This window comes from Haliotis cracherodii, unplaced genomic scaffold (assembly GCF_022045235.1).
Source record: "Haliotis cracherodii isolate W230 unplaced genomic scaffold, xgHalCrac1.p SCAF_4, whole genome shotgun sequence".
NCBI lineage: Eukaryota > Metazoa > Mollusca > Gastropoda > Lepetellida > Haliotidae > Haliotis > Haliotis cracherodii.
The window spans coordinates 61323884-61340690 of record NW_027266297.1 but is presented as its reverse complement, the minus strand read 5'-3'; the positions used below and the strand labels follow the sequence as shown (position 1 = coordinate 61340690).

The window sequence follows — 16807 nt, the reverse complement described above, 5'->3', positions numbered from 1 at the left end:
TTGTAAAACTATTCTGTCCGTTAGCCTGTGTGACCTTCGTTGCAAGGAAATCCGAACTGAAACTAATGTTTTTATGTTCTATTAATGTAATATTATCACGTGAATACACATCAACAATCAATAGCTGTTGTATTGTCTTTATTATCTTTCAAGATTGATCAAATTAAGTGTCGACATCATTACATCATTATGTATACAGTCAATGTGGGATTATTATTAAATGCATTTTATATGCTACTTTCCAACCAGTGAGATATGACTTAACTCTGAAATAGTGTTCGTGTCAGATGATTGTATTCTGAGGTCTTCCTCGTGTAGTCTGATAAGCAGTGGAAAACATATGCAGTCAATGTGTAAAATGACAGAAATATTAAGGCATTTTATATATTGAGATCACATTTTAAACACCAACTGTAACATAAACACTATGGCATGTTCATACACCCGTGAGATATACACATATTATGGTTAAGTATTACATACCTTTGTGTGTGAGTGTGTGTGTGTGCACGTCTTATAAAACATGGCGTTCGATGATATATAAAAATGTATGTTTCACAAGTTTCATTCACTTGGTAAATGTTCAGGTAAATGTGGGCCTCTTGAAAAAATACATCACATATCATTGTCAAAATTATGGTAGAGCCTTGAAAGTAGTTTAAAATATGTAGTGTTTAACATTTCAGAATGAAATTAGCGTAGTCATCGTTTTCATTGCCTTGTCAAAGAAGAACTTGCAACAGTGACTGTTTCGTAAATTACACACTACAATGGAATACTTCCGGTAGTAATGGAGATTATAAGGGAGATGTATGACATACACAAAAACTGTAGTTTTAATTGATAAGTTGTTTAACGTCTTATCATGTTCGTGTTTGCGGATCCTACATCCAACCTACATCAACCTTATCTAGATTTCAAGGGATAAGAAGCATTGGTATTTCCAAATTTGACACATCAGTGACAAAAGTGATGTCCATTGCAATTCCCTATTTTGATTTGTACCTTATGTTCCCGTGTATTTTCCGGTGAATATTTGACTTGTCTTTACATGTATTTATGACGGATGCCATCGGTGGGACAGGATACGCTCACCTTTTCGCGAACATCTGGTATCATCACTATGTGATAGTAATTCACATGTTTGTGATATAGTCGGAATCGTACAATGGACAATGGATTATGATTATCGAAGGGTTTTTGTTAGATGTATATGGAAATGCATATATCACAAACTTAGTACAAAGTATAATATTGTACCCGTGAAGATGCTTGTGTTAAGAAGCGACTATGCTAGTCGTAAGAGGAGACTAACGGGATCGAATGGTCAGGCTCAATGATTTGGTTGATGCATGTCATCGTATCCCAATTGCGTATATCGATGCTCATGATGTCAATCATTGGATTGTCTGGTTCCGACTCGATTATTTACAGACCACCGTCATATAGCTTGAATATTGCTGAATACGAGGTTAAACTACGAACAAAAAAGAAACAGTAAAATATTGACAAAGATTTATTGCAACGTATGAAGATACTCAAAACAAGCATATTTTGATAGAACATCTAAAATGGTTCCACGATCCTTTTGACGCAATTATAACGTATTTGAACTGGTGTTAACTTTGTCAGGTGTAAGATATTTGACATTGATATTTGCTAAATCAAGATGTTGTTCAATAGCTATTATGGATTCCGTCTTTCTGATAAGGTGCTGAATATGAGGTTGCATGGGATTCTTCATGACTCCGCCCCCTTCCTGTTTTGTCCGAGGACCAGAGTTACTGAGTGTCGTACCCATGATGTCCTCCTCTGCTGCATCAGCCACGACACTGTCCACCACGTCTACCTGTGGCGATTCCACAACAAATGGTTCATAAGTCGAATCATGTCCATCCTGGTGTACCACAGCCGCCGGTGACACGTCAGTATCATACGGCATTGGTTTCCTTACTGTGACATTTTCCAGGGGGATATCCTTGGCTTGTACAGATCGTCTATAGGGTAACTGGGGCACAGGTGAGATGTTGGACCCAGATTCAGAGCCAGATTCCTTGTCATGTATTTCCCAGTATTTGTGGGCCCAGTATTCATTGCTGTCACTCTGACCAAGATCCTGTGGAATGTCTGGACGCGGAGACATCTCACTATTGAGAAGAAAAGTGCAGTTTAGAAAATAGTTCCCTTAGTGTTGATGGATTTTACACGAAACATTATTCAAGCACATTATTCTGAATAATTTAAACACTTTCAATTCTCAAGTTTCAGGTTCACATTTACAACTGTGTCTGCATATGAGAAAACAAGAAGCTAATATTATGGACGTATTCTGCACATGTATTTGCTATGTGATTTTGATATTACATCAACATTCTTACCGGTGTTGACATTTGCTCTTGCGTCTGACCAGAATGACCACCGCCAAGATCGTTCCAAGCAACACAGCCATCGCCAGCACTCCAGCTGTCACTTTCAGAGTCAAAATCGTGTTACCTGTAGTAATACAAATATGAGTACAACGTTTTTTATGTTCGAAGCGAGGTGTAGCCTAGATGTAAATAAAGCTACAGAATCCCTTCCATATCCAATAGAAATCTCTGCACAAAGCAGAGTCGATTGTTCCGATCCCTACTATATCATGAGCATGTGTTTATGAATCACTATCAAATAATAATGACACCAGGTGTTCGAGAAAAGGCGAGCGTATCCCGCCCCACGGGTGGCACACGTCACAAACACATGCAAAGACAAGTCAATTGCAAGTCAATAAAGACTTGCGCCCGTAACGCAGAAAGCCCAGGTTCGATTCCCAACACGGATATAATGTATGCACTTCATTGTAATATTGCCCTCCCTTTTTAATGCAAGGACAAGGTGAAATATTTAATTTATCGCACATCTAACATTTGAAACGTCTTAATAGAAAAACGGTTACATGTACATTGTACATCATATCACACACATGTATACCAATGTAAATAATATTATATCGGAGACAGTGACAGTAGGTACTTTGGTTATATTCTAGTCATTTTGTTTCTTTTTAAAGGCATCGTTTTATCTTAACCTGTTTGTCAAATACTCACTAAAACGAAAATTACATATCAGATAAAATAAAAGCGACAAAACCCTTTCCGTATTCAATTGAGGGCGTTTCTTCGATTCCGACTATGAGTATGTTGATATGAATCACTATCAAATAGACGTATGTCGAGATCCTTTAATATGATATTGAATAGCATATGAACATGTTTGATGTTTAGGCAAAAGTTCATGTGTACCACCCACCTGAGTCACAGTCACCCTTCTGACAGAGACCGTCTGTACACTGTGTGTAGCCATCGGCACAGAGAATGCATCTCCCTGTCGTCTTGTCGCATCCCGCACAACTTGCAGGGCATTGTATAGAACAGAAAGGGCCGTAGTACAGGCTGTCGGGGCATGGTCCAATGCACTGCCCAATATGTTGCTCACATGGAGTACAGTTGGAGGGACAGGTTTCATTACAGAACGTCCCCGTGTAACCTGCCACACAGCTGCCACAGTCACCCTTGTCTTTATCACATACGTCCCGGCAGTTTTGAGGACAGGCAATGTTACAGGACATCCCCCTGTAGCTCACCACACATCCATTACAGTACTCTCCTGTGTAACCGTCAACGCAGCTTTTGCAGCTTCCCATGTCTTTCCTACAGCCATCCAAACAGTTATCAGGACAGGGAGTTTCACATTGTGAACCGTAATACAGGTCGTTTTGACATGGTCCAATACAGGAATCTCCTGTCTGTTCACATTGTGAGCAAGACGAAGGACAAGAAGAGGCACAGTTATCTCCCTTCTTGCCGGCCACACATCCATCTGTACACACAACACGGGTGTTGTTCATCAGACAGCGAGAGTTGAGACAGGTGTCCGGACAGTCATGTTCACACTGTTTACCATAGAACCTGGAGTCAAGACATTGGAGACACTCTCCAGATGACGTCAAACGGACGCAACGTAGTAGACACACGCCATTGTCACAGGTAACGTTGTTACCGTCACACTCGTTACACAGTGTCGTTGATGTAGGAGCTGTCGTTGCAGTGAGAAAAAGGCAGAGATAACACAGGAAAGAGATGTCAGCACAAAAGAAAACACCTTGCAAAATGGAAAAATAAAATAAATGTAATCAAACTATCTAGCATCCGTTTACTCCTTCAAATGAAACACTATTTCACTCCTCGAAACGTTTGAATTCATGAGTCCATGATCTACCAGGCTTCTGACTACATGTGAAACATTATTCCTTTACTAACCTTCAATGGGAAATAACAGCAGAATACATGTCAGGACCACTGAGTTCCGGACCACCGAGAATGTTGTCCTTGATGGCATCACTGAATTTCCCTTCAATGAAAGGAATAATCATGATGTAAGATTGAAACATTACATTTCAAATAATGCCAAGCACTTAAAATATGCTGTCATCAGCAATCGATGCCACTACATGCACCTAAGCATTTTAACATAATATATCCAGAAAGCAGAGATCAGATTATCACAGACAAAGCGGTTTTCAAAGGCTAGATTGTTCTAGCAGTTTTCGATAAAGTCTTGATGTACATGAAGAAATACTTTTTTCAGGATAAGACATAGATGGGTTGGTTAAGGCAAACTGCAAAAGCAAAACTATGCAAATGAATTCATGTGGGTACTACATTTAATGCTCACAAAGAAACATGGCATCGCCTTTGTCTATTTTTGATCGATTGAATTGACTATCGGAGATCTGGACATATTATGAGAATTATGATATGCCCTATATCACAACAACAAATTTAAATTGAAACTGATGTATCATTTACCTTGTTAGCTACTATATCAATGTGCACATCCCAGAAACATCTGTACTGCTTAGGTACCGTATGTGAAAGATGCGAATACTTTTGTCGACGATATAAAAACAAAACGACAAAGAAGAAGTGTGTTTTGTGATGGTAAATATCCTGTATTAGAAAACAAACTATGTATTTCGCTTTAAGGTTCACCAGATAAAATTACTTGTTTGTACACTGAGTATTTAAAATTCATTGAGTTATCGTTAAGAACAATAAACAGTAAACAGTATGTTTATAACTCCCTAGACTGTGACGTATTGTCCGCAAAACAGTGCTGCATATTCCTTGTGATTTATTACAAGATATAACTTTCCACTTTTCTCAATTGAAATAATAGCACTTCCTGATATGTTAGTGGTAAATATTGTTTCACTCAATTGATGCATGTTTAAGACAAGATTAGAAAGTGTTTTTCTTATAAATATATACTCTTTATACAATTCAAAACGTTCAAAACGAATAGGAATAGGAATTATCTGCCGAAGCATATTCCATTTGCCATTTATGAAAATTATATGTAAGATCACTGAAAAAAGCGATGACACCAGGTGTATTTGCAATTACTTCTAATATAGAAATATAGACTTTCACTCTCTGACATTCGAGGGCCAGGGTCCCGTTCCACAAATCTATCTTAACAATACGACTATCATAAGCCTATCTTAAAGTATAGGACTTCGTTTTAGTGATATGGTCGCTTTAAGGAACGGGTCCCGTGTATATCAAGAAATATACCGTATTCGACGTAATCAGCGCCCCTCTCTAATAAGCCCCCACGGCGATATTTGCTAATATATTGGCTAGAGAACAATCCCAATTAGCACCCCTTCCGATTGATCAAGGTACAAAAGACTTATTTATTACGCACTCGTGTGTTATATGCACCCTTAATTAAGGGCAATAAAATTCTGGAAAAAATATATCTGTCGTATTTAAACATTTCAGGCTGTCAGCATTAACCACAAAATTTATATTTCAACTCTGTTGTTTTTTTCAACAAAATAATACTTAATAAGAGCCCTGGCCGCTTATTACGTCGAATACGGTACATCATCTTAACAAATGCCAAACGCCCTTAATACACATTCTAAGACATTGATAATTGCACTAACATCCCGAGAAAGGCAAGCTTGATTAGAAAATGGTTTTGAAGGGGTTTACTTACCAACTGTCAACTGCAACTGTCATTCATTCAACAGGTCGCTTATGATACTATCTGAATGAATCGCTGGACATTGTCAGTGTAGCCAAGTGTGTCAGCCGGGACAGGTCGAGGTGTATAGCTGGTTTCCTTTATATAGGGAAGTTAAACGTTTACACCTCAACTGAAACACACATGTTCTATTTAGTACGTCTTATAACGAAAGTATTATTCTCGTTTCGGTTTTCGCTGCATGTGTACCATAAAAGAATTTTATCAAAATATGCATTTTATCAATGTGAAATAGTCTTTGTGTAGGTATTACATGTTGAGATTTTGTTAAACTTTAAAAGTATAATTATAATGTTGTGATTGAACATATCAAATCTATCCTGGTTTTAAAGCATGTTGTTACATCAGTTCGATTCTGTGTAACTTTGATGAAGACCTAAACATTGTATTGCAGCCAAACTATGAGCCATAAATGCATCACCTCTATGGCATTGATATTCGCCTACATTTTATGAAGCATGCATGTTTATTGCCAAGAATGCACACAAATGTGAACACGTAAATGTTCAGTAAGGTTCGTTTCCTTGATTAACTTCAAAATCATCTTGAAAGCTTGATTCACGAACATGTTAATAATAAAAGAAGCTAAAGCAAGAAAAACTACATTATATACATATACATAGTTATCATACCAAGAAGCGGGTTTTATTCTGAAACATCAGCATGAACTTAGCTTAGGTTACTTAGCTATTTGGTGTATATGCGTGTTTAGTTTCATGGGACATACCTGTGCCAGAAGAACGATTTGACATAGAGATGGCATTTACGTTTCTATCCATTTATGACTTAACGGATAACTTCACGGACACAGTCAGAAGACGTGAATATACTGTATACATTTAGGCAAAAGGCGGTTATTAGAAGTCGCATTGTTTCGGCATCATGTGGCAATCTCTAAGCCAAAAGTGGCAATATTGTTCTGAATAAGTATTAAAAGAATGTTTAGAGAACACGCGTTGGTTGGTTGGTTGGTTGTTTAACGCCTCACTCAGCAATAGTACAGCTATATGACGGCGGTCTGTAAAATAATCGAGTCTGGACCAGACAATCCAGTGATTGACATCATGAGCATCGATCCACGCAATTGGGATCGATGACATGTATCAACCAAGTCAGCGAGCCTGTCCACCCGACCCGTTAGTCGCCTTTTACGATAAGCATAGTCACCTTTTATGGCAAGCATTGGTTGCTGAAGACTTATTCTACCCCGGAATCTTCACGGGTCTCAGAGGACACGCGTATAAGGATTTGATTTACACACATTCAAGAGCAAACATGGCAATTGGGGTTTTGTGGCACATGTTATTGTGTTATTGTGTTTGGTATTCCGGGTTGACGACGGAATATGATACAGAAGTTTCGAGGTCCCCAGTTATGCAAGCACATCGTAAGAGCTAACTTCAGACAGAGCACCCAGATATTGAGATCACGTAGACACATGGCTGGGTGAATATGACATCACACTGCGACAGGAAAGTTAAGCACTTGTTTGACTTTTTATACCTTAGTGACAGTTTCTTAAAACCCCGTTGACTAGTTATATAGCCTCGATTCACATAAGAAAATTATCACATTTATAAACGTTTCTGAATAGAGACGTTATCTGAATCCATGTCATCGTAAGCATGCTGAATAACTGTCAATATACACATTTTTTTCTTTCGCTAAATAATTAGATATGTGATGTGATTGTGAAGGATAAATCTGCATTTATTTTTATTTGTGAGTGAGTGTATGAGTGTGGTTTTATGCGCAATTAGCAATATTCAAGCACTATCACGGCGAAGGAGTAGTAGTAGTAGTAGTAGTAGTAGTAGTAGTAGTAGTAGTAGTAGTAGTAGTAGTAGTCAATAAAGACTGTATCTATCAAATGATGTGTAAGTTCCATATTCGTTGAAGTGTGTCTCGTTATAACATTTATATGTATTGATAAAGTTAAAGTTATTTATCGTCATACCTTGCTCGCTAATACACTGTGGTAATATATACTTCCTGTGTCTGTTTACAACGGGAAACAGCTCGACAGCACTGTGAAACATTGACCTCATGCATAGATCAGATTTATTTTACACAACAGTTTAATGATATACCTTTAGACCACATTGTTAATATAGACGCTACGATTTTGCTTGCATGGCATTGTAGACAGCCTCATGAACACAGCACAACAATTCGTTTCTGGCTGGAATATAATTATCCTATCTCAGTTCAGCACACAAGGTACATTAACTCGATACACTTTCCTCGTAAATTAAACAATGGAAGGAAAACAAATTTTAGAAGAGCGTCTGCCAATAACTTGCCGGTGTTTGACAAGTCATTCATTGAAACAGAACTGCACTTTGATTTTTCAGATACTGCATTTTTAGCATTATTATTTCAACCGTAAACCAAAAGCTAGCTATATATCAGGAAATAAGTTGAGTGAGTGAGTGAGTTGGGTTTAACACCGCTTTTAACAGTATTCCAGTTATATCACGGCGTGTCAGCTTAATGTGGGAGGAAAGCCCGAAGTGATGCAGGTCTCAGACGTTTACCACTTCGGTGAAACCCACTATCACGGGTATGGTGTTGACAAACCTAGAAACATAATCGGGGCGAACCGGGATTCGAACCAATCATAGGTTTCTGGCGTGCCCAAGGGACGCAACTCTGCACAGCGAATCGCGGCGCCTTAGACGACTGGGCCACCCGTGCCCCGAGGAAATAAGTTGACTTTCAAGACTTTGAATGACACTTAGAAGTGATACACATAAGAAAGAGAATATATGGATGTCAACTTCTATATTATAAAGGAAACACAACATTTCCGAGTATATGCTTACTGCTTCATCAGGTGAATGAAGGCTATGAGGCACAGAGCATATTGTCCAGTTGTTCAGTTGTCCATAACCATGTGTCCAGTATCTTTTGCTTATCACCCATCAGCGGAAAATATCTGTTGGCTTCCCCTGTTAGTTTCCACCGTGGTTATCTCATTACTTTTGTTTTCCTTACATGTACATTTATATCCTCTCTGCCTCATGGCATTCATTCACCTGATGAAGGAGTAAGCATATACTCCGAAACGTTGTTTTTCCTCATAATAAAGAAGTTGACATCCATAAACTCTCATGAATGTAGCTTCCCCTTGAGCACAACAATACTCCATGTACATCGCAAATTGTTCGAATGGTGTGGACGATGGCGCTCGGGAATACTTTTTCACACTAAAGTATCTGTAAGAATATTCGGCATTAAGGGGCTAAAACAAGGACTGGTCGGCTCGGAGTCAGTATACTGTGTCTGAGTGGGGTATTCATGTTAAACTGCGACATGGTATCTCAGTGAGCTAGCACTATAAATCGGCATCAGTCCGGACTAGTACAAGCAGACACACACGTGCATGCACGTCGCTATATAAGTGCAATATACTCTTGGGCGCGACGTTAAACCCAATTTCACCTCATCTCACCTCAATGAAAATGTACCACAGGGTCCATAGGGTTCGTTCAACTACTTTGATCTGGAAACTGTTCTAACAAACCTATTGTTTAGTTGCTTCATGTTGCGGCCAAATGTGATTCGACGTATACGTCATACATGCATTTGGATCAGGATAGTTCTGTTTTCATGTTAATTACCCATAAGGTTAGAAATAACCGAGTTCATAAAAGTCGTATGTGCACTAGTGCAAATATAACTTTACGCCCCCAGTGCATTGTTTACATCATCTGGCCGGCATTGTTGACGTCATCCGAATCGTATTGTTACGTAAGGTCAGAATGGCGTCACACGAGAAACGACGTCATAGCTGAAGATAATTGACGTCATTCGACAATTGTAGCTTTCTAAGACGACGATCGTGATCAGCAGACTATTCTTAAAGGGGAACTCAAAAGGATTAAGAAATAATGAGTAATGAAGAAATTATAACACTCGTACTTATTTTACGAACTTCGAGTAAGAATTCGTATATTACCCTGACTCTCACTCTCGCTCGGGTAATACACTCGTTTCGTAACATTAGTATGACACTCGTATCATAATATCACTATGACACATATGCTCGTATAATAACCTCTATGTAACACCATCTAGAAGACGCTTTTTGTTCTTACTAATACTTTTAACGGGATTTATAAATGCGTGCATTTCAAACACTGACTAATCCTACACAATGATAATATGTATTTCCTTGATGGATCAAGGCACTCAAAACGGAAATCTTCACACTGTGGCTTGTCCTTAATATTAACATTTCGATGTCAAAGGCCGTGATAATGGCTTCAGCAGTGTCATGTGAATTACGAACCATGTACATCCTGATTTTAATATATTCAGTGTCTTTTTTTCAAAAAGTTAATATCTGGACTTGTGAGTTTAGGTGTAAATATGTACTGAAAAAATTACCTTCAGTGTTGGAAGAAATGTGAATGAGCCAGTTTTAGTGATTGATAATGGCTTCAGCAGTGTCATGTGAATTACGAACCATGTACATCCTGATTTTAATAAATTCAGTGTGTTTTTTTTTTAAATAGTTAATACCTCGATTTGTGAGTTTAGGTGTAAATATGTACTGTGAAAATTACCTTCAGTGTTGGAAGAAATGTGAATGAGCCAGTTTAAGGTGTTGACCGGCATTCGACTTAATTTAATGCCTGTAGCCCCCAACTCAAATATAAATATACTATAATGTAATAGCCGTATATTCATTGATTCTGTGAGCTTGTGCTATGTTTTCTCTATTACCTCGGGATTGGACGAAGGTAATTTGAATTTCGATCGAACGCGCATATAATAAGTTATTAATCAATTGCAAAATTGATAGTAAAACGTTTTTCACAAAGAATAGATAGATGTTTATTCTGATTAGTCACTACACTGGTAGAAAGAAATAATACAAAGGGAATTTTATACATTTGTAAATAGCGAACTCATGAGATGCAAAAACAAATAAGAAGACAAAAATAATATACATGGCTCAGTACATTTCATTAGTTCAATTGTTTATCCCATGATCACTTCAGACAATCTTGAAAAACAGATATAAATACACGATAAGAAGTGGCTTCTAAAAACATAACTTTAACCCCCAAATAAATGTTGGTAACTCCCAAAAATATTGCAATGGATGTTACAGTGATTAATATAAACGGGTTCGTGAACCAAAGCGTTATCAAGATATTTTAGAATAGTTCATGTATTTTTTAATATCGCTGTTTTACCTGAAGGTATAAACTGGGAACGACTCAATGATTGAAAAAGCAATATAAGTGATACATGTATATAAAGAGAAGTTAAAATCATGTGTGCATCCTTTATGGTATGCACCACGTTTGGATTTCGGGAAGTAATATATCCCAAACACCCAATGCTTGTCATAAGAGGTGACATAATAGGTGTCGTGAGACTCTTTTAAATTCGGTTGATTGCGAGTGATCGTACCCGGGGACGTTGATAGTTGCTTATGCTTTTAGTCTCTGGTTTTCCTAGTCCACATTTGTCAATTACAAAGCCATCAAAATACAGATGACATTTTACTGGCTGCGGAGATCGTTGCTCATGCCTTGTGTCACTAGTACTGGTTTGCGTAGTCGATGCTCGTTTGTTTCAAGAGCGCCTCCGTGGTAATTAACAACATCCTGGTGACGACTGGTTTAAGTAGGGATTGACTTCGAGTATTTGCCATATCTTTGTAAAACAATGATGTCTACACTAAATAACAACCCTTTATCCAAAATGCCAAAAAAGGAAATGATTTTTATTGTTATTAGGGACCGCCTCCGTGGTCTAGTGGTAGAGCGTCCGCCAGGAGAGCGGAAGGTCCGGGGTTCGATTCCCGGCCGCGTCATACTAAAAGACGTTAAAAGATGGTACTTGTTGTTGCCCTGTCTGGCGCTCGGCATTAAGGGGCTAAAACAATGACTGGTCGGCTCGGAGTCAGTATCCTGTGTCTGAGTGGGGTATTCATGTTAAACTTCGGCATGGTATCTCAGTGAGATAGCACTATAAATCGGCATCAGTCCGGACTAGTACAAGCAGCCACACAAACACACACACGTGCATGGACGTCGCTATATAAGTGCAATAATCTTGGACGAGACGTTAAACCCAATTTCACCTCACCTCGTTTATTTCAAAGACATCGTGCTATAGATGATCATGACTTATTGCTAATTGCGGCATCAGTCAGTATTCCCTAACTCATTTGTATGATGCAGTTCATAACACGTGTCAGCTTTTGGACTTAAATAAGTGGCACTCACTTTTGACAAGTCGCAGTTTTGCTCAATGAATATGATCGAATCAGTTTTCTTTATCAATTCCTGGACTTCTGGCGATATAGTGATGTTACATTCATCATGGACTGACTTTGACCTCAAACCGTCACCTTTGACATGTGATGTTGCACCCAACAACGGCAACGATGATGTTTTGCTAGCTGTTGGCTCTGAAAGGGGTCTCTTGTTTGTCCTTGAGCGTCCAAGAACGTTCGGTTGTTCATCAATTGTTAATGGTTTCCTAATTTGATCATTCTTTCTTCGTAGTTGTATTACTTCGTTGTGAGTCGTCTTTGAGCAGGATGATGTGGAATTAACATCTCTGTCATGGATTTCCCAGTACTTAGTTGTCCAGTCATTACTGTCGTGGTCATTCCCAGAATTGCCTGCAGGTCCTGGCTGTGTAATAGCTTCTGGAGGAGGCGATGTTGAGGAACCATGTCTGCAAACAATAATGTCACAATGTTGGCAGATGTTGACGACAAGATGAGGAAGCATATGAGCCATTTTGGACCACCAGATATAACTTTTATAATAAACTTATCATAACTGTAAGAAAGTGTCTTAAAATGTTGACAGATCCGTTCATATGAATGAAGATTATCCTTTTAAAGACAAGATTGATACAATGATACAATACGTTTATGTTTTGAAACTCATGGTACAAAAAGTTAAATATAGCCTGAATTTGGCATTGTGGGTGAAATGATCTTCTCACCTTTCCACACATATTGGAAACCTTCGCAGGATGAATACCACAATTCCTAGAGAGATAACCATCGCCAGGATTCCAGTGGTAATTTCGAAAATTGGTTCTCCTGTAGATAACATATAGGTAGAAAAGGGCAGTTTTTATCATAATACAGGTGACCAATGCTCTAATAATAAGTTAATAGATTATCCAGAGGGGTATTCATACCCTGATCCACGTCAATCTCTCCGTCTATAGATACCTCATACTACTACTTCCAGACAATGACAGATGTTGTATTGTCAAACGTGTTATGACTTATACTGAATCAATCTGCTTCAATGATCCTGAATACAATATCAATCATTTTCACATTCTGTACAGCCAGATCCTTTACCAAGTTCTGTTATATCGAATTGGGGCCTTAAGTTGACTCATGGTCAACACTGTAAATTCTTTCTGGTCCATTAAAAAAACACAACCACAAGCGCACTATAGCTCCTGCATATTGCTTTTGAACAACACGAGACGTAACATATTGTGACGGAGATAGCAAGATAGGCAGCAGAGGACCGAGTCTACAATAGAATAACCTGCAGTGCATGTTTGAGAAAACAAGAACTAAATACTGGCTGTTAAATATCTAATGCCTCCCAAATAGTTGCTTTTGGTTCCACTATGGAATACCCCTTGACCTTGACTTATTTATATAGTGTATTTCACCTTTCGTTCTAAAATACAACCTGCTGAACAACATCAAAATCAGAACGATCTCCCTTGGCTGCCTCACAATGACCTATGAAGATTCGGGTTAGAATTGGTCTTGAGCAACCTATGTTTGTCGTTAGAGGCGATCAACGAAAACGGGTGGTCAAGCTCACTAACCTAGCTCACAAACACCGGCCGTGTATATAACGGCGGCTGACATCAAGAATGTGTTTCACACATTGTACACACGTGGAACATCTATAAGCCAACTACATTGTAACTACTCCACGGAGCAGCGTCCGATATATTTGGAGAATGATGTTATCGAAGTGACGTTTTCGTCTGTTATTTGTCACACTGTGTACCATCATGATTTAACATACTGTTTCTATAAATTCTCCATTTTTATTTTAATGATGATAACAATGCTCACCTGGCTTTATACACTCCCCCGTGTCTTTATCACATTCATCCCTACAGTTGGGAGGACAGGTAACATGACACTTGTCCCCTGTGTAACCTGGCTCACAGCTGTCACACTCCCCCGTGTCTTTGTCACATCCTTCTCTACAGTTGGGGTGACAGGTAACATCACACTTGTCCCCTGTGTAACCTGGCTCACAGCTGTCACACTCCCCCGTGTCTTTGTCACATTCATCTCTACTACAGTTGGGGTGACAGGTAACATCACACTTGTCCCCTGTGTAACCTGGCTCACAGCTGTCACACTCCCCCGTGTCTTTATCACATTCATCTCTACTACAGTTGGGGGGACAGGTAACATCACACTTGTCCCCTGTGTAACCTGGCTCACAGCTGTCACACTCCCCCGTGTCTTTGTCACATCCTTCTCTACAGTTGGGAGGACAGGTAACATCACACTTTTCCCCTGTGTAACCTGGCTCACAGCTGTCACACTCCCCCGTGTCTTCATCACATCCATCTCTACAGTTGGGGGGACAGGTAATATCACATCTGTCCCCTGTGTAACCTGGCTCACAGCTGCCACACTCCCCCGTGACCCTATTACATCCATCTCTACAGTTGGAGGAACAATGTGTTCTACAGTGTGGACCGTAATACCGGGGATTCTGACACGGTCCTGTACAACCATCACCATAACGTTCACACTGTGTACAGGCTTTAGGACAGGTCGTCCCACAGTTATCTCCCTTCTTGCCGGCCACACATCCCTCTGTACACACAACATGGGTGTTGTCCAACTGACAGCGAGAGTTGAGACAGGTGTCTGGACAGTCATGTTCACAATGGTCACCATAGAACCTGGAGTCCCGACATTGGAGACACTCTCCAGATGACGTCAGATTGACACAGCGAGGTAGACACACACCGTCAACACAGGTCACGTAGTTACCGTCACAGTTGCTGCATGGTGTACTGGCTGCGGAAGCTGTGAACAATGAGGTGGTTGGCAATAAGATGTCAGATATTATTGAAAGACGACACATTTGGTGTTCTGACACAGCGAGGTAGACACACACCGTCAACACAGATCACGTTGTAACTATCACAGGTGGAACATAGTGTGCTGGTAGAGGAAGCTGTCGATTGCGAACGAAATAATGTAAAGTACTGTTTTCAATTAATACACTAAATATTATGATGGTTCAGTTTTCACATTTTCTGTATGTGAAACATTCACAGAGGAATAGAAAAATTACAGAGACTGTCTATGGTGTCAAACCAAAGATAATGTATGGTTTAGCTCACATTAGACAAAATGAACATGTCTTATTTGTAAGTATCGTGAGTAGTCTTTTCTTTTTTTTGTATAGAGTAGGATTACCCTTTGGTGGAAAACAATCGTCTTTCCTCTTCCTTCTCAGTTGTCCACTATGTAATAGATGATGCTATCTATCGAGGCTATCCACACAATACACATGTACTGAATACTGAATACTGAGAAAGCTTAAGATATATCGATGTGCCTATGTGTCATATACAAGAAACTACGGGACCATTGATACTTCTTCTATATAACCGTAGTTCGTTATAAGCATATATACAGCATATATACAGCAAATGGCCGGGACAATAAAAATGTTGGTTATATTCGTCAGTTCGTTATAAGCGTGTTTTAGTTTACTGTACATGTATTTGCATTTGGACGTAATGAAGCGTAACCATATTCTGGAGAGTGGCATTTAGGAAAATCTATTATAATATTGTAAATTTGCCAATATGTTGAAATGTTGCTTTGAAAAATACTGCTATTTACTTTTATGATAGCTACACGTCAATGGAAGTTGTTAATAAACTGCTTCATATCTACGTGAGCAATCTAACCTTCATAAGCTTTCTGATAGTTTCTAATCTGTCCATAAGAGAGTATAGGAGGATTATTGAGATGCATTAAGATGGTAGGACAGGTATTATGTAGAGTGGATTTTTGTAACAAGGTACATCCTCAGCATACAGTTGATACATTTGGATTTCTCTATAAATGAGTCAGAAAACAAACCTGTTACTGTGGATACCAGAACAATCAGCGTAACAGGCGTAAAAACTCCACGTACGAAGTCTGTCAGGAGCATCATACTCATTTTCTAAATGAACAAAGAAAAACGGTTCATCAAGTTAAAGCCCAACACAGCTGTCCTGTTTTGTCAACATCGACTTCTGTGTTGTGTTGATTGTGCCAGTCTCATCTAAAGATCAGTAAATAAATATATGCTTGGTGATGGACTAACAGTATATTTGTTTCCTCGTTCGTGTGAACAACATTACAACAACAAAAAGCAATATTCTTACCAGTTTTTTTCTGGAACTTGGACAAACCATAGCGTCCTTTATAACCTAGAGCAACTTTTGAATATACAGAATCATTGACATACAAGAATGCAGTTCCAACCTTTAGTCAGTGACGAATTACGCTCCCAGTTTCTATTCAAAACTTCGTATGAATCACGCAACTAGCACATGAATGAATAGTTGGCACCGGAATGTTATTAATAACTTAAAAGACATATATTCCCCTGTTATACAAAGTGATATAAATCTAGGCCAGTGACAGGCGGATGTGTGCATTTCC

General features: G+C 39.0%; 3 protein-coding genes across 3 annotated transcripts; all 3 read right to left on the bottom strand.

The window, feature by feature from the left end:
* Positions 1 to 1597: 1597 nt before the first annotated feature.
* On the bottom strand, positions 1598 to 6856 carry LOC139479572 (multiple epidermal growth factor-like domains protein 10). Its single transcript, XM_071262408.1, has 5 exons — positions 6821 to 6856; positions 4299 to 4389; positions 3289 to 4074; positions 2379 to 2493; positions 1598 to 2147 (listed from the first exon to the last, which is right to left on the bottom strand). The coding sequence occupies exons 1-5, from the start codon at positions 6854 to 6856 to the stop codon at positions 1598 to 1600; spliced, it is 1578 nt and encodes a 525-aa protein (XP_071118509.1).
* Positions 6857 to 12210: 5354 nt separating this feature from the next.
* Positions 12211 to 13187, bottom strand: LOC139479747 (uncharacterized). The gene is made up of 2 exons (XM_071262608.1): positions 13075 to 13187; positions 12211 to 12798 (listed from the first exon to the last, which is right to left on the bottom strand). The coding sequence occupies exons 1-2, from the start codon at positions 13185 to 13187 to the stop codon at positions 12261 to 12263; spliced, it is 651 nt and encodes a 216-aa protein (XP_071118709.1). The 3' UTR covers positions 12211 to 12260.
* A 178-nt stretch (positions 13188 to 13365) lies between these two features.
* Positions 13366 to 15224, bottom strand: LOC139479571 (scavenger receptor class F member 1-like). The gene is made up of 2 exons (XM_071262407.1): positions 14189 to 15224; positions 13366 to 13394 (listed from the first exon to the last, which is right to left on the bottom strand). The coding sequence occupies exons 1-2, from the start codon at positions 15222 to 15224 to the stop codon at positions 13366 to 13368; spliced, it is 1065 nt and encodes a 354-aa protein (XP_071118508.1).
* Positions 15225 to 16807: the final 1583 nt, after the last annotated feature.